Here is a 20,607-nt window from a genome sequence, read left to right on the forward strand (position 1 = left end):
GAAAGTGAGGACGTATCAATTTGCAGACATTGATCGATCAATTAATTAGCGTCGACGTTCAGGCAATTAATGTTGTATTGGATCATGTCTTCCAATGTAGGATGTATCACATGTTCATATGTATTATTAATGCTTTCTAATTATTATATATGTATTATATTGGCGTTGGCATAAAAAAAGGACTCATAAATTTTGAAATAGAAGATTAGGATATGTGTAAAATGTTTTGTTATAATTAAGGATTACAGACACACACGCATATATATATATATATATACATGCACAATTCATATTACTAGCTAATATCCTAATTTGATTGATTGATTTACACATTCTATGTAGTACTGCTCCATATTAATTATAAGATTGCAGTACTAGTGAGAGAGTAATTGTGTAGTGAGAAATGTGTTGCAGACTGAAGTAGGCAGTGGGATTTTTGATTAGTACTAAAAATACGTTCCCTTCTGAAAATCCGATGAGTTTACTTCTACCATCGAAAATGAACTTTGCCCATAAGTTTCATTCTTTTCTTGGAAAAATGGATTTGAATAATATATTATAACTTAAGAGTCAATTAAGATCATGTTATATATTATCATTAACGTTGTTGCGTGTGATCACATGAAATTTATGAAGTCAATCAAATACTTAAAAGAAAAAAAAAAAAAGAGTAAAAGATGATGACAACAAGTATAATATTTGATGAGGAGAGCAGTAAATAATATTATGAGATTATAAATCAACGTAGCACCTTCCCCCAACTTAGAAATGGTCTTCATCGTAATCCTTGTACATAAAAAAATCCAACGAGATTCAACAAATGCGACTAAGCCCGTCTATACTTGGGTCATCTGGGCCTGATCCATGGAAAATCCAACCAAACATTATTGAAACTGGCACTGTGATTGCCATCACCCACCATCTCTTATTTCCCATTTCCCATTTCCCAATCTGATAATGCTACTCTCATCAAATATTATCCTACTTTGAATAAAGAAATCTTGAGAAATGTCATTTAAACTGAGCTCAGAATCCCACAGCCATTCTGGAACGGTGATTACCATCCTGTTTGAAAATTCCCAAATCTCCCTCTTTTTCGTTTTCTTCTTTTAAATATCTATTACAGTATTTGTTAGACTAGGTTTAGATGTAGCAGTAGTATTAAATATTCATAGCAAACTTTTAATTGGAGGAATTAAGATGAAAATTGAAAACAAGTTTTGTTTATTGAAAGTTACTCTCTGCACACGCACACACATTGAGATTTCTCACATTACGAAGCTTCCCTGATCCCCCATCATATTATGCTGATCAACAGAAATAGAAACAAGGGCCTTCACTGGTTGTTGGCTTTCGATAACAACCATGTTATTTGACACATTTGTCACAGCATGTGCAGGAAATCCAGCTGCAACTCCTCCTCTTGTGAAGAAGGAGTACTCAACGTGATTTATTTTATCAGGAAACACCAAGACGGGAGAGAAATCGGCTACCCATTTTGTCCCATTCCCCACCACTGTCAATTTGGATACCGTTGATTTTAAGCTCATCCCATTCACTACATTGTCATCAATCACCACTTGATCAATGCTGCTGAATACGCCTTCAAGTTTCACAGTTGGAACCATATTGTTAGCGTCCCCACAGAATATATTATTCACAATATTTAGACCCGAAATCCGACCCTGAATCGACCTCAAAACAATATTTCCATCCCCCAAAAAGAACCCATTCGAAACAAGCACTTGATCAGGATCCTCCATCACTATGCTATTGAAATCCATGTAAGAATCCACTATCCTATTCTGTGCTGATTTTACTAGAATTCCAACACCACCAAACAATGTCGCCTTGTTGTAACAATGAACCCCGCTCACAATATTAGCCCGTCCCCTGAGTATAATCCCAATTGCGGCTGAGAAGATGGCAACATCAGTCACTGCATTGTCCGTACTGGCAATATCAATTGCGGTGCCCGTGTAACCCTTCTCCACTCTGTCTCCGCCGATTGTCGGGTGCTGTCCTAGGAAGCAACTTGATATGAAAGCCTCGTGTCCTCTCAAGACAAGAATTCCTTGCGTGCTGAAGTGCAAGAAGAAGCAGTTGACTACTCGAATTCTGACCGAGTCTATCAAGAGGAGACCTCCTCCTTGGTAGCTCGAATCGAAGAGGATATCCCGAAAAGTGACGTCCTCGTATTTCATTCCGTTGTTAAAGTCCTTGCTGTCTGAAAAAGTATCCGGGGCAGAGGCTTTTCGAGAATCTGGTGCCCATAGTTCGATCAGATGCCTGTCGCTTGGAAATGTGCTGGATGCCCGGAGGGTGCCTCCTTGTACCTGATGAGCAAGTCGAAAGATTAATAATTAGACAATGCCCTTACTTTTACATCTCACGATTTACGTTAGGCCAGAAGGAGACAAGGAGTTGGAATTCCCAGGGTTCTAATTGTGATTCAAATATCAAAGGAAAATTAATGGGAAACTTTTACTAACTTCAATGCTTCTAATATATGGGTTGATCACACGCCAGGTCATTCATTAAGTGTCTGTAATAGTTAATAATGATTACATATACAGAATCTCAAGACTTGGGTTCAACAGATGTCCAAGAATCCGCTGATGAGCTCCATTTCCACCAGTAACGCCTATGTTCTAGCTCCAACCAATCCTGCCACCTTTTATAAAGTTGGATCCTCGCGAAACTTGCATGTAATCTATTTAATCGGGAAACCTGACCAGATATTTTATACAAATATGATGAAATTCCAGACTATGAAGATACAGCTGCAACGAGAAAGAAAATTGCAGACACACTGACTTCAGGTTGAAGAGCTGCAGATTTCTTCTTCTGCAGAAGTCGCATTTTTGTATTAGCACCTTTTTACTATTTGGTTTTAGCAACTTAGAGGTTGTTAAGTTAGTTGTGACCCATCTATGTATATATGGGTCTTCTTTATCTTGTAACAGAGAGAACAACAGAAACTTTATGATCTTCAATTCAATTCCGTTTATTCTTTCTCCAAGATTTCAATTGCCTGATTTTACTTTCACATTCATGCCTATGCCTCTGTATTTCAACATGGCAGTAATGGATTTGAACACAGGAAATATCCATGTCAGTAGAGACATAGTATTCCATGAGAACTCCTTCCCTTTTAAGAATTCTGCTGAAGTTACTGATGACATAGTATGTCCACTCCCTAAACCTCTGAACCTTGATGAAATAGAGAATGGAAAAGAACCTAACATAGCATCTACAGAGAACAATCAAGAGATAGAAAATAACACCACTGTACCTAGAAGGTCCAGTAGATTGACCAAGTATCCTGTGTGGATGAGGGATTATGTATGTTGCAATGCTGATGAATCTGCTTGTTATAAAATGACAACTGCACATACTTGTTTTGTGGAAAAGATTTCTAACCTGCAGGAACCAAAGACCTACATGTTGGCTCAAGGGAATCCAAGATGGGAGAAGGCCATGAGGGAAGAAATAAGTGGACTAGAGAGAAATAAGACTTGGAAGCTGACAGAATTACCTCAAGGCAAGAAAGCCATTGGATGTAAATGGTTGTACAAGGTAAAACTCAACCCTAACAGCACTATTGAAAGATATAAAGCCAGATTAGTGGCAAAAGGATACAGCCAAGTGGAAGGAGAAGACTACGATGATTGCTTTGCACCTGTTGCAAAAGCAGTCACTGTTAAGCTTTTCCTTGCAGTTGTTGTGGGTAAAAACTAGCCATTACATCACCTCGATGTGAATAATGCCTTCCTTCATGGCACCCTGGATGAAGACATATATATGGAACCTCCACAAGGGTACACAATCCCAACAGGTAAGGTTTGTAAACTAGAAAAATCATTTTATGGCTTGAAGCAAGTTTCAAGAAAATGGAATGAAGAGTTTACCAACAAAATGAAGGATTTTGGTTTTGAGCAATGTGATCATGACCACTGTCTATTCATAAAAGGTACAGGTATGAATTTAATTGCTTTACTTGTATATGTGGATGACATACTTGTTACTTCTGCTTTTGTGGATAATATTATGAATGTTAAAGACTATTTGAATAAATTGTTCACTGTGAAGCATTTAGGACCTGCCAAGTACTTCCTTGGCCTAGAATTTGCTCATTCGGCAGAAGGTTTGGTTGTAACACAACAGAAATATGCCCAAGACATAATCAAAGACATAGGCCTAAGCAAAGGAAAGCACACTACCACTCCATTTGCCCCAGGTTTAAAATTATCTGCAGATGCAGGGGCATTACTTACTGAACCTTCCAGATTTAGGAGACTCATTGGGAGACTATTATACTTGAGTTTTACTAGACCAGACTTATGTTATGCTGTACAGCAATTGAGCCAACACCTCCAACATCCCTGTGATAAACACTGGGAAGCTGCAGTTCATGTTGTCAGATATTTGAAGGGGACTGTCACCTCAGGTTTGTTTTTCTCATCCAACTCTGATTTCTCACTTAAGGTCTATTGTGATGCAGATTGGGCTGCATGTCATCTAACCAGAAAGTCTTTGAGTGGATTCTGTATTTTCATGGGAAACACTCCTATATCTTGGAAAACCAAGAAGCAAACTACAGTAGCTAGATCTTCCGCTGAAGCTGAATACCGTAGCATGGCCAACACTACTTGTGAAGTCACATGGTTACTTTACATTCTGAAAACTCTGGATATTCATGTAAAGCTTTCTATACCATTTTTTTGTAACAACAAAGCCGCATTACACATAACGGCAAATCCAGTCTTCCATGAGAGGACTAAACACCTCGAGATCGACTGTCATGTAGTCAGAAACAAGTTCAAAGAAGGAGTGATTATGCCCACTTATGTGATCTCGAAGCAACAGGTAGCAGATATTTTTACCAAGTCCTTGCCCTGTACCTCATTCCTCCATCTCAGGTCCAAGCTGTACTTAGTGAACCTCAACCCTAGTACAGTTTGCGAGGGGTGGTGATGAAATTCCAGACTATGAAGATACAGTTGCAACGAGAAAACAAATTGCAGACACACTGACTTCAGGTTGAAGAGCTGCAGATTTCTTCTTCTGCAGAAGTCGCATTTTTGTATTAGGACCTTTTTACTATTTGGTTTTAGCAACTTAGAGGTTGTTAAGTTAGTTGTGACCCATCTCTGTATATATGGGTCTTCTTTATCTTGTAACAGATAGAACAACAGAAACTTTATGATCTTCAATTCAATTTCGTTTATTCTTTCTCCAAGATTTCAATTGTCTGATTTTACTTTCACATTCATGCCTATGCCTCTGTATTTCAACAAAATATAGTGATTGCGTGTTGTGTTTATGCCAACTTTAATAAAAGGTTGGCTGTCTGTGTGCGTGGTTTGGTTTGTTGTTGGAAAAGTAAATGCATCTACAGCTTGGAAAAATAGCACGACATTTAAGAAAAGCAAAAGGACGTGAAAAAAGAGACGATGGACTTTCCTTCTAATTCATTGTTAAATGCATTCCCGTGGATGCATTTTCTGATCTGACACGTGGCAATAACCCGTTTAGTAGTTAAGATTCCTATTCAATTCAGACTGTCGAATTAAATCTATCATGTCATTGATTACTTTTTTTTGAATTATACATTAATTATATCATAAGTGTGTTACACTTGTTATATAACTAATTTAAGTCCAATTAAATTTGGTCTGAATTAAAATTTTCTGCTTACTAGCCTCCCAGTGAGAACACGTCCATGCCAATTAGGAGATTAGATTTTTTATTACATTTTTTATTCTATTTAAATATGCATGTTACATGTATAAAAATAATATCATATATTTTATTTAAAAGAAATTTATATGTATCATATGTATATTAAATAAAACAGAAAATGTAATAGAGTTTGAAATAGAAAATTGAAACATAGGAATTAGAGGGATGAAAGAGGGAATACATATTTGATGAAGGTGGCTATAGAGAGAGAGTCAGCAGTCAGCACTCAAGTGCTTTAGGAAAAGGGGTAAGGTAATATCTTCTCATCTCTCTGTCATCGATATACTAACTTAACTTACGAGTAAATAGTAACTTTTTACAGTTCCGAACGTAGTTATGGTTGAAAATTAATGAAACCTCAAAGGACCATAAAATCACAGACAAGCAGTACTCATGTGCCTAATTACAGTGATCAGAAAAAGGTAAAAACTTGATGAATTAATGGCAATGCTTTTAATGCATACACATGAAAATCTAAGATGTATATTTGATGGATGGAGAGAGAGAGAGAGAGAGAGAGTTGTATCGTGTATGAGAGGTTGCACGGGATGTGCATCGGAAAACGTACGTACCACAATGTTGGCAACGGCAGCGGGAAACCTGATAGGACTGCTGATTTTGAAATTCCCACCTTGCAAATCAATTACTACACCACCCAAATCACTGATTCCAGGTAGCAACTCAAGCCCATTTTGTAGTTTTACGGCGTCGTTTAAGGCGTCCAATATGGCGGAGGGGCTGTCCTGAGCCCCAGTGGGGTCAGCACCGTAGCCGATGGGATAAAAAACTCTGCACACCACCCAAATCACTGATTCCAGGTAGCAACTCAAGCCCATTTTGTAGTTTTAGGGCGTCGTTTAAGGCGTCCAATAGGGCGGAGGTGCTGTCCTGAGCCCCAGTGGGATCAGCACCGTAGCCGATGGGATAAAACACTCTGCCACTGCTCTGCAAATAAAACAAACATGAGTAGTATAACGGAGAGGAAATGAATTTGAGGGGCTAAATGTGGAAATGGAAAAGTCAGACCTTGACCGAAACTGGGGGTGGCGGAGAATCCGTAAAAGCTGCTTTAACAAAACTAGTGAGAGAAGTAGTGGTTTTACGTAGAAGCTTGGGTTGAAAGTGGTGGAGCTTCGGGTGTGTGACAGAGGGAGAGCATCCCATTTCTTTCAAGTTAAAGAGAAGGAAAAATGGTATGATGAGTAGTAGAGTTGGAGTTGGGGAGGAGGACCACAAATTCTCCATATTAGGTGTGGGTGGGGGTGTGTTTGGAGTTGGACAAAAAGAGAGAGAGGTAGCACTACTGCACTCACTAATTTATGATATGATGCACAAGTCAAGTGTAGAAGGGGGCCGGAACTGGAAGCGGTTTGCCTTATAAATTAAGGCTGTTTTTATTAGTTTTCTCTCAAACCAAATAACAATAATGTAAAACAAATCTGTCATGTCTGTGTGTTTGCGCTCCAAATCTTTAATATTCCGATTATCTGATTCCACACGGTTACATCTTAATAATTTATTTCTTGTATTTTTTATTAGCTTAGTCCGAGTGATTTTAATCATCCCCCGTTTTGGCACAAATCATTGAAAAATTAAAGGTTCTGTAAATAACAAGTACAGCTAGCTTGACGTCATTACTTGGTATAAAATCAATGCTGCACCCTTTTTTTTATTTAATCGTAAAAGGTAGATTGGGTTAAATTTGCGTTGGTTACTACTAATATGAATTTTAAGATTGTCCAACTCAATTATTACAACCACATGCACACCACACATTACTATTCTTACAACAAAGCGAGCAGCCATTTGGATCCATCCAAATTTGAGAGTGGGCCGACATTCATGTATTAAATATTGAAATTCAATAATTTGGTGTTATTAGATGGGCTTCTTTGTTGGTTGGCTAGCCCAATAATATCTAAACCATTGGACCAAATGAATTATGCACGTGCACCAATAATATCAAAATTGGTTCATCTTCTTGTCTGGAAATCAGAATGTTGTTGGATGAGAAAGCTGAGTGGGTGTTTCTATTCTCTTGGCTTGTTTTAATTTGCACATCCTTTTCAAATCTCTACTTATTTTATAACCATATCGCTGTCAGAATTGATCTGCTGGTTACCAACTAGAACCGCATGGATGGTGACCCACATGATCAATAATTTTGACATAATACCCCAGTAAATTATTCACATCCCAATATTGGTTAAACCAAAAAACTTTGGAAACATGAAAAACAAAGGGGGAAAGAAAAGTGAGGATCACCAGTTAATGTGTCACGACTTTAGACTTGAGAGGTTATATTTGCTTGACCATCTAGATGTTTGTGTGTGGAACTGAGGTTTCAATTCCACCTACAATTCTAATTTCTTGATCAAGCAAGAAAAAGTAAAATCTCAGCCATCGACCTGGAATTTTTTTCCAAATGCTATATTGGTCATCCCTAGCACTTTAGGGTAGTTGAAACGCTAGAGACATATGATCCAAAGATTACAATCTCCTTAGCTTGAGAAGGAACCCACCCCCCCTTGATCAGCAGTTACATGAACACTTGCAGGAACTGCTACATCTGACTGAATCACAATCTTGTTACCTGACACGTTTCGCAAGGCGTGAACAGGGAAAGACCTCCCATTTGTGATGAACGTGTATTGTACTTGCTTAATAAGGTCCGGAAACACAAGTACTGAGTTGAAATCTGTGGTCCAGGAGCTACCATTTCCCTCCACGCTTCCTCTTGCAACCGTCGCCTTAAGCTTCATTCCTTTCACGTTATTCCTGTCAATCACAACTTGATCGATCTGATTGAACGCCCTATTGCTCTGGTCCAATTGCACAATCTCAATCCCCTTGTCCGAGCCCGAGAACATGTTATCCACAATGTTGACTCCATTCACCACACCATTTATAGATTTGAAGAGAATGTAGGCGTCTCCAAGGAAAAAGCTGCTGGAAATTGTGAGCTGCACAGGGTCCTCGGCAACAATGCCTGTGAAATCCAGGTACGAATTTACAATTCGCGTCTGTGTTAAACCTGGTGTTTTGAGATAAATCCCTGTGCCTCCAAAGCTAGTGGCCTTATTGTAGCAATGCACCCCTGATAAAGTGTTTGCTTGACCCGATATCAGAATCCCTGTGGCTGCTGAAAATATGACGACATCTGTGATAGAATTATCATTCCCCGACAGGGCTATTGCGGTGCCTGAGAAATTCCTCTCACCAGGATCACCCCCAGCAGTGATGTGTTGGCCGAGATAGGAGTATCTGATGTAGGTTTCATGACCACCTTGTACTTGGATGCCTTGGGTATTAAAATGAGTGATGTAACAGTTGTCAATGTTAGTCCTGAGAGAGTTGATAACTTGGATTCCTCCGCCCCGGAAATTAGAGTCCAGGAACAGGTCTCTGAGTGTTACAAACTCGTAGTTATACCCAGAGCCATTGTTTGAGGCTGGTGATAAATCTATCAGATAGCCGTTGTCTGGGAAGTCACCAGATGCTGTGAGTGATCCTCCATGTATCTGCAATTACAAAATATGAGTTGTCAAGATCACCATTGTTTTTCCATGTTTTAAGAAATCCCAAAGGGCTGGAAAGTGAAATTTAACCAAGTTACCACCAGGTTTCCTCTTCCAGCGACAGGGAATTGAATTGGACGGCTAATCAAGTAATTGCCACCATCAAGATCAACCCTGGCTCCACCAAGATTCACTATTCCCTCCATCAGGAACCCATTTCCAGGCCCTTTGAGCGCATCTGATATTGCTGCGAGAATTGGGTCCGTGCTGTCTGCTTTGCCCGTGGGGTCAGCACCATAGGATGTCACGTGATATACAAGCGGTTTTGGTGACGCCTGCGTTCATTAAAATAAACAAGATCATGAGGATCATAAACATATATAGGAGCAGAATAGATGAAGCAAGAAACAGAAAAAATATTATCTTGGAATGGAAGGCATGAAAGATGAATTAAGAGTATGATTTTAGTAGTTACAGAGGATGGTGTTGATGCAGGTGCAGGTGGGGGAATAGGTGATGCAGAATCGCGTTCAAGGAACAGGTTGGGGAGATGAGAGTGATAAGAATGTTTCCTGGAGAAATGAGGAGCAGTGTGGTCTCCATACACGCCAACTATCATACAAGTGATGATTCCTGAAGACAACATGAAGAAGAAGAATATAGGTAAGGTTGAGGTTGCCATATTGATGTCGGTTTGAGCAACTAATTATGTTGGTTATATAGAGAAATAGATTGAGAAGCATGGAGAGAGGGAGCAAGCAACAAGTTTGGAAAAAGTGAGCACATTTTAGTGGATCACTCACACGCCTATGACACCTGAAATGAAATGAAATGATGCAGTAAGGTGTGTTTTGAGGGTAAAATTATTTATAGGGCGTTGAATGCTTCTTGTGAGAGAAAAAGTGTTAATAGAGGTGATGCGAATAATAATAAAGTTTGACATGTCTGAAAGGTATATTTACTCGCAGAGGAAAGTAGATTGGTTTTTGGAAATGGAAGAAAGAAGAAGAATGACTTATGGTTGAAGTAAACATAATTTTGTTTTGTTGGGTGAGAGAAGTTGTAGTGTTTAGAGAAGGAGCACAGCAGCAGCCTTGTTTGATTATTATTATGATTATGATATGTTGTGGAGAGAGTGATTTTGTAGTAGTAGTAATGTAGGTAGAGATGGATGTCCTAACTCCTAACAATTGAATTACATTGAATGGTAAGAGTGTAATTTCCATTGTAATTCAATTCCACACCAAAAAGGGCATAAAGGACAATAATAAAGTGGTGTGAATGTGATTGCGTAATTAATGCCGGACAAAGAATTGAATTTGAGAATTGAGTATACTACTTAACATGCACCCCACAAATCTGCAAAGCATGCAAAATGTGACACCATTTTCTTTTAACAAACAAATTATGAATTTATCATCATCTCCTCTCTAAATCCATAATCAAAATCCTGCCCTCCAATCTAATGCCTTTTTTATATCAAAATCCTCTAATTTTTGTTAATATTAAACTTGGAATCGTGAACCCACATAATGATTCTAATTTTTTCTTTAATGGAACACAAGATATCAGCTTAGAGTTGTTAATTATAATTTTTATTTAATAATATATTAAATATTCTTAATTAGGGAAGTTGAAGAGGATTGTGGAGACTGAGACACTTCAACACCCAAATCAATGAATGAGTCTAATATAGTATCTTGGGAGGAGCGGGCATCAAGTCATATGGGTGGTGAATTCCTTGCCAGGGCTGGGGCTTTATAGTATTGGGTTAGGTAGGGTGGACAATAAGTATTTGGGCCTGGCCTTCACTTATGAGCCCACATCATTCACTCTCATGCTGGGTTGACGGGAGAGAGACTGAGGAAGGAATTTAGAATAGTGAGTGGTTTTGGTTTGAAATGAATAAAAAGTTGGTGAGGTTGTGGTGTGATTTGTTATGGTGTGTGCATTTGTTGTAATGTTGGATTAATTACACTAATGATATGAATAAAGGGTGTGGGTGTGGGTGTGGGAATTGGGATGACAGTGATTCCCATTTTATTGTTATTATTATTATTATTCTCATTTCCCACTTCCCCCAAATTAACAAGTTGCGTAATGCATTCACTATCATCATCATCATCATCCTTTTCAATCTGAATCTTCTCATCTCAACATTCTCTCACCCATCTTTTTTTCTTCCCAAAATTAAATATTCAATTCACATAAATATTTTTTTTAAAAAAAGCAAGTGTTGAAAGAATCCACCAGTAGTGTACTAAGCATTGCCCAGAAAATAATTTTTGCACACAATGAGAAAAAATACAGAACTCAAGAATATCAAATTTTTCAGAAAAAATAACCAACACTAAATTATTTTACGCGCTAAGCTATTTTTCGCACAAAGCGCACAATATAGATATTTTGCAGTAGGCTTAATGTTAGGGGACTAAGGAATAATCATATCGACACCCGAGAAAGAGAACTCGAAGGCTCTGATACCACTATTGGAAGAATTCATCATAGTGAGCTCCAAAATTAAAATCCTATTCAGCTATTAAAGAAAAATCGTAAGTTACGAAAACCCTTATACAGACTAATATTACAACAACAAATATTACAGAAATATTTACAGATATAATGATAACAATATGAAAAATAAGAACAGAAAAGAGATGAATAGCCCAATGTCCAGATCCAGTAGAGAGAAGCCTACAACCACCAAGGTCGGTCCACAGACGATCACTCACAACACTTACACAATGTTTGGTTTTGTGTTTTGGCCCATCTCCCATTTTAGAGATGGGCCAAAACACAAAACCTTGTTTGTTTTTGTGTTTTGCACACCTCCACTAGGTGTGCAATTGTAATTTAATTTTTTTTATTACTTTTTTTTTTATTTTTTATTCTTCTCTTAACATAAATATATATATTATATTTCACTAACAAACAAAATACTATATATACATACACATATATATTACTAAATATATATATTAAAAGACATGATTTGACAATGAACAGTAACTCCTGTCTCCCAAATCCCAACATCAAACCTACACCACTTATTTTATATTATATCAAAACACAAATCCAAACATACCATCTATCTCAAAACACATACTTACTTATCTCTATTTTTCTCTCTCTATCTCCAAAACACCAAAACAAAAACATTAATCCAAACATAGTTTTAGATTTCCACTTAGGAATAGGTTTACGAATAACTTTTGATTAGAGAAAGAGAAAAAAGGTTTTCTAGTTCGATGGAGATGTAAGGGAAAGTCATTGAAGATGCAGAGAGAAAAGAATGACGATGGAGAACCTAAAGAGAAGAATGAGGGGGTGACAAGAAGATGAGAAAGAAAAATAAGTTTAGAATTTGACCTGCAGAAGAGAAAGATAAATATATAGAGAGCCGGATTGAATGAATGGGCCGGATAGAATAAATGGATTGAGCCAAAGAATGAGACAAGTAGGTAAATTGGGCTAAACCATCTAGGTGAGGATAGTGGTGGTTTGTGCTGAGCCTACCCAAAAAGATTATGGACCATATTTTACAACAACGGACAAACAAACAATAAAACACATACTGCCACACCCCATTCACATATACAACCAAATATGTGTATATATATATATATATATATTCTTTATTTATATTATTTTTTAAAAAAAATATGAAAAAAAGAAAAGACAGAAATGAGTGGGCCCATTTGGAGAGGGCCCCACAGTGTCAACAGGCACAAAATCACGAGGCAACCACAAATGCTGGCCGCCATGACCTCAGAAGTTACCATTACCATTGCCAATACCACCTTTAATCAAAAGTGTGCATTTCCGTGGCCAATTTGGCTGCTGCTCTCTTCCTCTCTTCTCTCTTCCCTTCCTTGGCGCAGACAATCCAATCCAGTCACGGAGAGCCAGAGAGAGGGAGAGAGAGAAAGAGATATTCGGACATGGCCACCCTACTCCAATGCACACCACTCCACCATTCCATCTCACTCATTCCAATTCTCAATCTTTCTCTGTTGCTTTCTTCTTCCTTTCTACTTTTACTCGCCATCTCCCTCCCCTCCACCATCAGATTCTCTGGTAAATCTTCCGCTTCCTTCTCATTCATTCATTAATCAACCCCCCGATTTGTACTATGTAATAACTTCCCTTCTCTGTTTCATACTTCCCTCCCTTACCACCACCACCGATTGCTTATATTGTATTAACACTCGTACACTATTTTATACTTAAATCTCAGATTTGGACTTCAATTCTTCACTTGATAACCCTTTTCTGGATTATTCTAAAGATTAAATTTTTAGATAAAAACCTTTTCTTTTTCTCTTATTGCCTGCAGGATTTTCCACCCCATTTAGACTGGCTTTTATTTTATTTATTGTCTTTCTCATTCTTATTATTAGTGTTGGTGGCTGGGAGCGTAATCAACAAAATCACCAATGTAAATGTATTTTATGTGGATTATAAGGCTTTATTTCGGATCCCAACCTTTTTTCTAGGATACTGATCTTAACACTAGCACACCGTTTCTCTGCTTGATCACCAACACAACACATATCAAAATCTCAAGTAAACATCTCTTTACTTATATTATAAAAAACATCTCAAGTGTTTTAATATCTGTATATTATCATCTTCGTTTTGTTTGTTCCTTCTCTTCTCAATTTTCTGAACCAATTCTATCACATATTATTTGTTCGAATTTCAATTAGGCTCTCATTTACGTTTTTTGAGCCATTGCTTACGGGTAGTGTTCAAGTGTGCTATCTCTCTAGTCTCCATTTTAGTTTGATGTTGTTGTCATTGTTGTAATGTTTGCGGTTGTTCCAATCTGGATTCTGCACCTAGTCCTATGCTGTGATTTTCTTCAAACACACTCAACTCATTATCTGTTGTACATACAGAAGGCACAAGCTTTTTGCATTCGGAAATACTAAAGGATGAGGCAGTGGCAAGACTCAATGAGCTTGGAAAGGTACGCCACTCAACTTGACTTTGGTACATAAGCAAAGTGGATATGAGTCCTCATCATCTTGCAAAACTTAACACCACATCCGATGTGCATAAAGTTATGCGGTACTTTTCCTTGATCTGTTTTCTACAAATTCTCTTTAAGTTCAAGAATCTCTCTGCTTGTGCGTTCGCCTGTCTGATTGCGGAAGCTTTATTGCAAATCAGAAAACACAATTAATATGTTTTATATACTGCTTACACCATAGTACCTTATATTGAAAATAAAACCACAAAAGATGTGGCTAGTCTCAAGCGAGATTGCGTTTTGACCAGGTGAGTGATGCACAAGAATTTCTTGCAAGGACTTTCCAGTCCCCAGCTTCTGTCAGAGCAGGAAACCTTATTCGGTTGTGGATGGAGGATGCAGGTTTGCAGACGTAAGATGTCAAAACTTTAGTTTTTCAGTTTTACAACGGACAGAATACTATGTTGACATTTCCCTTTTTGTAGGTGGGTGGACCAAATGGGAAATGTGCATGGACGATATGAAGGGCTCAATCCAAGTGAGAAAGCTCTGTTAATCGGCTCTCATTTGGTGAATCAACCACATTCTCAACTTTCTCTAACAAAACATAGTTTTTCTTACGTGAGCTATTTCGAGCAATAAATGTAAAAATATCTGACTGTTGACTGCTGTCTTATACAGGACACTGTTATTGATGCTGGAATATTTGATGGAGCTCTGGGAATTGTTACTGCATTATCTGCATTGAAGGTGTTGAATATCAGCGGAATGCTTGGAAAACTCAGGCGACCAGTGGAGGTAACTGATTTTATGCTAACTTATCACTTGTGAATGAAAGTTTTCTGAGCGGCATTTATGCTGCATGAGCTTGCTTTTACTGGAATTGTTTCTTGCTATTATGAGGTGTACATACTAGTCAGCAGCTTTCATAGAGAAAGGGACAGAGGGGGAAAGTTCTTTTGAGGCCACGTTGTGATTCTGTTGGCTATTTTCTCTTCAGGTTATTGCATTTAGTGATGAAGAAGGAGTTAGGTTTCAGTCTACCTTCTTAGGAAGTGCAGCAATTGCTGGTGTATTGCCTGTTTCAACATTGCATGTGCACGATAAGAGGTTTACCTAACTAACTAAATACGTTCTGCTCAGCTGTAATCTGAATTTGCGCTGACCATTAACAGATAGATATTTTCAGTGGTGTCACAGTGCAAGGTGCTCTAAGAGAGAACTCTATTGAGATTACAGAGGAGAATCTTTTGCAGCTCAAATATGATCCTGAGTCTGTTTGGGGTTATGTTGAGGTATGCAAGCATTACATGTCATATGACTCATATTTTATGCAAGACTAAAGAGTATATGCTGTACGGAGTTCTGATCATAATTCTTTTGCATCACAGGTTCACATTGAACAGGGTCCTGTGCTTGAGACTGTAGGCCTTCCTCTTGGTTTGGTAAAAGGCATTGCAGGGCAAACACGATTGAGGGTAATTTTCCAAATACACGTGCAGCATCTGCTTCAATAAATGATTTGCATCACTATATTTTCAGTTCTGAGATATGAGTTGTCTTAGATTTTATTTCTGAAATGAATTTAATTTACTCTATCAAAGCTCATCTCCGAGCGGCTTATGCTCAGATTATCATTCGTTAGATAGTCTTGGATTTAATTATTGAGATGGGAATCACTTTGTGTTATGCATTATTCTGCTCAAGTAACACATATTCCGATTCCAAAATGTGATACTATAATTTAATACAGCTAAGATCAAATCCCGTCCAAATCGGCCTAAGAAGTGAAAATCAGCATCTGATTGCTATTTGAGTCACATGGACTTAGTTATCTGCATCGGGTGCCTTAAATACACAGGTTAAACCTTTCGTATGAAACTTAAGTTTGCTTCTGACTGCTGTTCCTGAAACCTTGTAAGAAACAACTTAGGCTTACTTCTGAAGCCATCTTTTAGTTGTATATCCATTTTAGTTGCTTAATACGATGAAGGTTGTTTCCATAATTTTGCAGGTGACGGTAAAAGGATCGCAAGGGCATGCTGGCACAGTCCCCATGACGATGCGCCAGGATCCTATGGCTGCAGCTGCAGAACTGATTGTATTGCTGGAAAGTCTTTGTAAACAACCTGAGGATTATTTGTCCTATGATGGTCAGTGCACAGCATCTACAGTACAATCTCTTGCTGGATCTCTTGTTTGTACTGTTGGAGAAATATCAACTTGGCCAAGTGCAAGTAATGTAATCCCTGGCCAGGCAAGTCTTGAACGTCCTGAGACTTGTATATTCAACAGTTAGTTTTGTTGGTAAGCACAGTTGAGGAGTTTGACATCTTAATTGCTTTTTGTCTGTGCAGGTAACCTTCACTGTCGACGTACGTGCAATGGATGACCTGGGACGAGAAGCAATAATCTATGAACTGTCTAATAGGATGTACCGCATATGTGATAAGCGTTCAGTTCTGTGTCTTATTGAACGCAAGGTTTGAGATTTGCCTCTTAACTTGGTGATACTTGTGCCCAGAAGTAATTTGTGGCTCATTGAAATAAAAAAAAGATTGTGTCGTTTCAGCATGATGCTAATGCGGTGGTCTGCAACCCTGGGTTGAGTTCCCAGCTGAAATCCGCGACTTATGCTGCTCTTAAACGAATAAGTGGTGAGGATTTAGATGACGTGCCTATATTGATGAGCGGAGCAGGACATGATGCAATGGCCATGTCTCATCTAACTAAGGTGCTGTTCTCTAACCTACGACCATTGTAATCTTCAATGTATACTTATTTCAATCTTTGACGGTCTGTTACTATCTGATATAGGTTGCAATGTTATTTGTGCGGTGTCGTGGTGGGGTTAGTCATTCCCCAGCTGAACATGTATCGGACAATGATGTCTGGGCTGCTGGTATGGCGCTCCTGGCATTTCTGGAGACTCTTGCTTGATTTCATTTGTATGATCCTCACAGCTTGTGATAAACAGTCAGTTGTGGAAATGCAACAGCTTCATATTCAAGAAAGGAAAAATGTACATATTTGCCATCTGATCTTTTCTTCATTGGTCTTGAGAAAAATTCTTACCTCTATTTGGTCCCAGAAAGTACTAACCACTCTTGGTAAGTTGGCAAAATTGACTGGATAAAGCTAGGTGCATGAAGGAGCGAACCTTTGCATGACTTTTTGACCGATATATATGCCTCCAATATCATACTTCCAGGGCCAGAACCTGGAATTTAGTCAATGAAACTAAAGCATCACATAAATCCTTGTTCTTTGTGATATACCAATCAGGGCCTTAATAAAAAATGACCACCATCATCATATTGCTCTAAGTTCCTATAAACAGGTAGCAGAACTGTGTGAAGTCAAACAGGTTAATGGTCTACGACTTCATAACAGCAGCAACCAATTTTTCCTCTTGAATTGAACTCCTAATTCATTACAATGATAAAGCTTATTTCAAAGAGGGTGGCTGTGCTAACTGCTGTAGCTGGTGGACAACATGCGACATTCTGGGGCGCATAGATGGAACATGCTGTGTGCAAGAATATACAAGATCCACTACTTTCTGGACAGTTCCAGCTTCTGGGATTACAGAAGAAGAAGATGATGATATTAGAGGATCCAAGAGCTCCAGATAGCAATGAGACTGCACCAATGGTGTAGCCCACTCAAATATGCTCTGCCAACCTACAGAATCAACAGCTTGTGCTGGTCTGCGCCCGCTAACAATTTCAAGCAAAAGAACCCCAAAGCTGTAAACATCACTTTTTGTCGTAAGCTCATTTCTATAGACAAACTCTGGAGCAAGATATCCATGAGTGCCGCCTGCCATTACCCTCCTCTCATGCATGACCTCCCAAGGAACAAACTTCGATAGACCAACTCCCATAAGATGGGCACTAAAGTCCTCACCAAGAAGTACGTTAGCTGCACGAATATCCCGATGCACCACCTGTGGCTTCACCTTGTCATGGAGGAACCTGTTAATTAACAAATTAATGAGACAACAATCCACATGACAATATTAATAATCTCAACATATTAAAAGTCAATATTCGAACTCATTAAAAAAGAAAAATAATTATTCCCTTGATATCTTCAGGTCCTATAGCCTGAAATGTTTTGCTATCCTCTAGATGCTTAAAAGTATTTTGGAAGTGAATTGTGCCCAGCACCTCATGATGTTGTTTTATGCTATTGCATGCAAAGATCATGTTTATGGATAATAAAACTGACACTGTAATACAAGTTGATGAATGTGAAGGCAGGACAAGCTCAAATTTGCAGTGGGTCTACTTAGGCCAGGGCTGGAGAGGCAGGACAAAAAATTGAAGCAGAAAAAACCATGCCAAACATCACATTTAAGTAATGGATTACAATTTCAACTATCTAGCACAAGCCTCTTAGGTTTTTATATTTAAAGCAAATTCATGGTAAATAAACTATTTTGAATACCAGTAGTAATTACAAAAGGAACACAACTTCAAGAAACTTACGCAATTCCTTGAGCCAGACTAGTAGCAACTTTCATTCTCATGGCCCAATCCAATGTCCTTCCCCCTCTGGGAAGATGGTGCAGCCATCTGTCTAAAGGTCCATTCACGATAAACTCATAGACAATATAACGATCGCCATGATCATAACAACATCCTTTAATAGCCACTAAGTTTGGATGATGCAATCTTGCAACCCTCCCTATCTCAGAGTAAAACTCCTTTTTCCTCTGAAAGCTAGATCTCTTCAACCTTTTAACTGCTACCCTTGACCCATCAGGTAGAAGGCCACTATATGTGCCCCCCGTTTTGGCATCACCAAGAAGACGGTTTCCCTCACTAAAATTCTTTGTAATGGACTTTAGTTCCTCACGAGTAAAAACTTTCCATGATGGAGGAACTAATGCCAATTCTGCTGGATTAGACAGTTTGCGAGATCTTTTACGCCTTTTATTACGTCTATATATAAGAAGCCATAATACAACAGCAAGAGTAGTGCAAAAGATGAGTCCACTGACAGCAGCAAGAATGATTAGATATTCCTGGTGGCAGTGCATACCATGACATTTATTTTCTGAAATTTGAACATGAAACAAAATTAATAGTTTAACCATTTAACAGAGTTTCATGAAAAGAACTAAAAGATTTGAGAGGAGACCAAAAATAGTAAGTGATTTTGCTTAAGTTTATAAAGGAATCGCATACCCATATCAAGCATGCATAAGAATGCATGTGACATGTTACATCTTTGAGCCACAAGAGATGCAGTTCCATTAATCATCAATGTGCAAAAATCTGTCAAGTTATTGCTAAAGCAAGACTGATTGGTGCAACCAGAGTGGATTGGACTGATTGATTCATTCCAGTAGGATGTATTGTCAGACCATTTCCAGTATTCGTTGATTACTCTCCCACCAACCCAGCATGCCTCCGAATTTTCACTACATAACTTTTGAAGCACAGATAGTTCTTGCAGTGATGTTACTGCTGCCAGATGCCCATCATAAGATGTGCATTGCTTCTCAGACTCATCCCATGATTCATTGCTGGCAACAAACTTGAAACACCTTGTGTTACTATGATTTCCACTCCAACCAGAAGGGCATGACACTGTAAAACAAACAGATAATTTTACTCAGGGAAAAAAGGGTTGACAATAGTTTCGTCTTACCTCAAAAGGAAATTTCACTGCCAGTAAGATTTATGAGCATAAAGTTTCATCAGCAACCAGAAATCCGGGCAACTTATTTAGATACTAGCACAAAAATTGAAGAAAAGGATGGGCATCAGAACATAAACAGATAAAGAAAAATATAGGATGATAATGAGACACAATACCAAGCAGTCTGAGTCTGACAGAACGGGGTCTTTTTTTATTAGCTCTACTACTAGGAGGCTCATGAACAAGCACTAGGGTCTCCTTTCTGTGCAAAATTAAACTCTAAATTCTGAAGCTCAAATAGGACTTTGGAAAAGAGGATAGAAATCAAGAAAACAATTATCTTCGAGTCCTAAGAGACAACGACTAACCTCTGCTGTGGATCTGATTTAAAGGAGGCGCCTGTAAAGAGACATCAAGCGACTCATTAAAGCCCTGAGAAAAAGAAACACATACATAATCAACAAAGGCAAATAAACTGAATATGCGTTCCAATATCTTGAAAACTAAATTTGTTAAGAAAGATTAAAGTGTGTAAGAAGGCTGACGGAGTTGGATGCTCCGAGTGAAAGCAGGAAGCAAAAGAGCAGGATGAGAGGCTGGAAGTGGATGGCAAGCTTCATGAGGATAATACTGCGTCAGAAACCCCAATGAAAAAAACAGGAATAGAGAGGAAGAAAGGAAAGCGAGAGAAATGGTGTGGAATTGAGGAGGTATTCA

General features: G+C 38.4%; 4 protein-coding genes across 6 annotated transcripts; 1 reads left to right on the forward strand and 3 right to left on the reverse strand.

Moving 5' to 3' along the window:
• On the reverse strand, positions 698–7,137 carry LOC105175956 (polygalacturonase QRT3). The gene is made up of 4 exons (XM_020698229.1): positions 6,772–7,137; positions 6,543–6,690; positions 6,318–6,397; positions 698–2,336 (listed from the first exon to the last, which is right to left on the reverse strand). Exons 1-4 carry the CDS (start codon positions 6,988–6,990, stop codon positions 1,269–1,271), a joined length of 1,515 nt encoding a protein of 504 aa, XP_020553888.1. The 5' UTR covers positions 6,991–7,137; the 3' UTR covers positions 698–1,268.
• On the reverse strand, positions 7,927–10,440 carry LOC105175895 (polygalacturonase QRT3). 2 transcript variants are annotated; one of them, XM_020698545.1, is made up of 3 exons: positions 9,739–10,440; positions 9,365–9,598; positions 7,927–9,266 (listed from the first exon to the last, which is right to left on the reverse strand). In XM_020698545.1, the coding sequence occupies exons 1-3, from the start codon at positions 9,943–9,945 to the stop codon at positions 8,247–8,249; spliced, it is 1,461 nt and encodes a 486-aa protein (XP_020554204.1). In that variant the 5' UTR covers positions 9,946–10,440; the 3' UTR covers positions 7,927–8,246. The 2 variants fall into 2 exon arrangements, with proteins under 2 accessions (XP_020554204.1, XP_011096835.1); XM_011098533.2 differs by having other exon boundaries at positions 9,362–9,598; positions 9,739–10,432.
• On the forward strand, positions 13,020–17,318 carry LOC105175896 (allantoate deiminase 2). 2 transcript variants are annotated; one of them, XM_011098534.2, is made up of 12 exons: positions 13,020–13,340; positions 14,165–14,235; positions 14,547–14,650; positions 14,724–14,808; positions 14,920–15,036; positions 15,239–15,348; positions 15,428–15,533; positions 15,630–15,716; positions 16,253–16,495; positions 16,596–16,721; positions 16,811–16,972; positions 17,056–17,318. In XM_011098534.2, exons 1-12 carry the CDS (start codon positions 13,205–13,207, stop codon positions 17,176–17,178), a joined length of 1,470 nt encoding a protein of 489 aa, XP_011096836.1. In that variant the 5' UTR covers positions 13,020–13,204; the 3' UTR covers positions 17,179–17,318. The 2 variants fall into 2 exon arrangements, with proteins under 2 accessions (XP_011096836.1, XP_020553910.1); XM_020698251.1 differs by having other exon boundaries at positions 14,724–14,776.
• Positions 17,487–20,601, reverse strand: LOC105175897 (C-type lectin receptor-like tyrosine-protein kinase At1g52310). Its single transcript, XM_011098536.2, has 5 exons — positions 20,436–20,601; positions 20,259–20,322; positions 19,434–19,838; positions 18,732–19,302; positions 17,487–18,215 (listed from the first exon to the last, which is right to left on the reverse strand). The coding sequence occupies exons 1-5, from the start codon at positions 20,508–20,510 to the stop codon at positions 17,687–17,689; spliced, it is 1,644 nt and encodes a 547-aa protein (XP_011096838.1). The 5' UTR covers positions 20,511–20,601; the 3' UTR covers positions 17,487–17,686.

This window comes from Sesamum indicum, linkage group LG12, assembly GCF_000512975.1.
Source record: "Sesamum indicum cultivar Zhongzhi No. 13 linkage group LG12, S_indicum_v1.0, whole genome shotgun sequence".
Taxonomy (NCBI): domain Eukaryota; kingdom Viridiplantae; phylum Streptophyta; class Magnoliopsida; order Lamiales; family Pedaliaceae; genus Sesamum; species Sesamum indicum.

Excerpts from the sequence above, each read along its gene's own strand:
- LOC105175956 (XM_020698229.1), bottom strand. The coding sequence starts at position 6,990 with ATGGAGAATTTGTGGTCCTCCTCCCCAACTCCAACTCTACTACTCATC. Across the intron at positions 6,691-6,771 it reads CACCCCCAGTTTCGGTCAAG|AGCAGTGGCAGAGTGTTTTA; the intron begins GTCTGACTTTTC and ends TTTTATTTGCAG. Across the intron at positions 6,398-6,542 it reads TGGAATCAGTGATTTGGGTG|GTGTAGTAATTGATTTGCAA; the intron begins GTGTGCAGAGTT and ends GTGATTTGGGTG.
- LOC105175897 (XM_011098536.2), bottom strand. The coding sequence starts at position 20,510 with ATGAAGCTTGCCATCCACTTCCAGCCTCTCATCCTGCTCTTTTGCTTC. Across the intron at positions 20,323-20,435 it reads CACTCGGAGCATCCAACTCC|GGCTTTAATGAGTCGCTTGA; the intron begins GTCAGCCTTCTT and ends TCTTTTTCTCAG. Across the intron at positions 18,216-18,731 it reads AGTCTGGCTCAAGGAATTGC|GTTCCTCCATGACAAGGTGA; the intron begins GTAAGTTTCTTG and ends GTTAATTAACAG.
- LOC105175896 (XM_011098534.2), top strand. The coding sequence starts at position 13,205 with ATGGCCACCCTACTCCAATGCACACCACTCCACCATTCCATCTCACTC. Across the intron at positions 14,651-14,723 it reads GAGGATGCAGGTTTGCAGAC|GTGGGTGGACCAAATGGGAA; the intron begins GTAAGATGTCAA and ends CCCTTTTTGTAG. Across the intron at positions 15,534-15,629 it reads CTGTTTGGGGTTATGTTGAG|GTTCACATTGAACAGGGTCC; the intron begins GTATGCAAGCAT and ends TTTGCATCACAG.
- LOC105175895 (XM_011098533.2), bottom strand. The coding sequence starts at position 9,945 with ATGGCAACCTCAACCTTACCTATATTCTTCTTCTTCATGTTGTCTTCA. Across the intron at positions 9,599-9,738 it reads CTGCATCAACACCATCCTCT|GCGTCACCAAAACCGCTTGT; the intron begins GTAACTACTAAA and ends TAATGAACGCAG. Across the intron at positions 9,267-9,361 it reads CTGGAAGAGGAAACCTGGTG|ATACATGGAGGATCACTCAC; the intron begins GTAACTTGGTTA and ends TTGTAATTGCAG.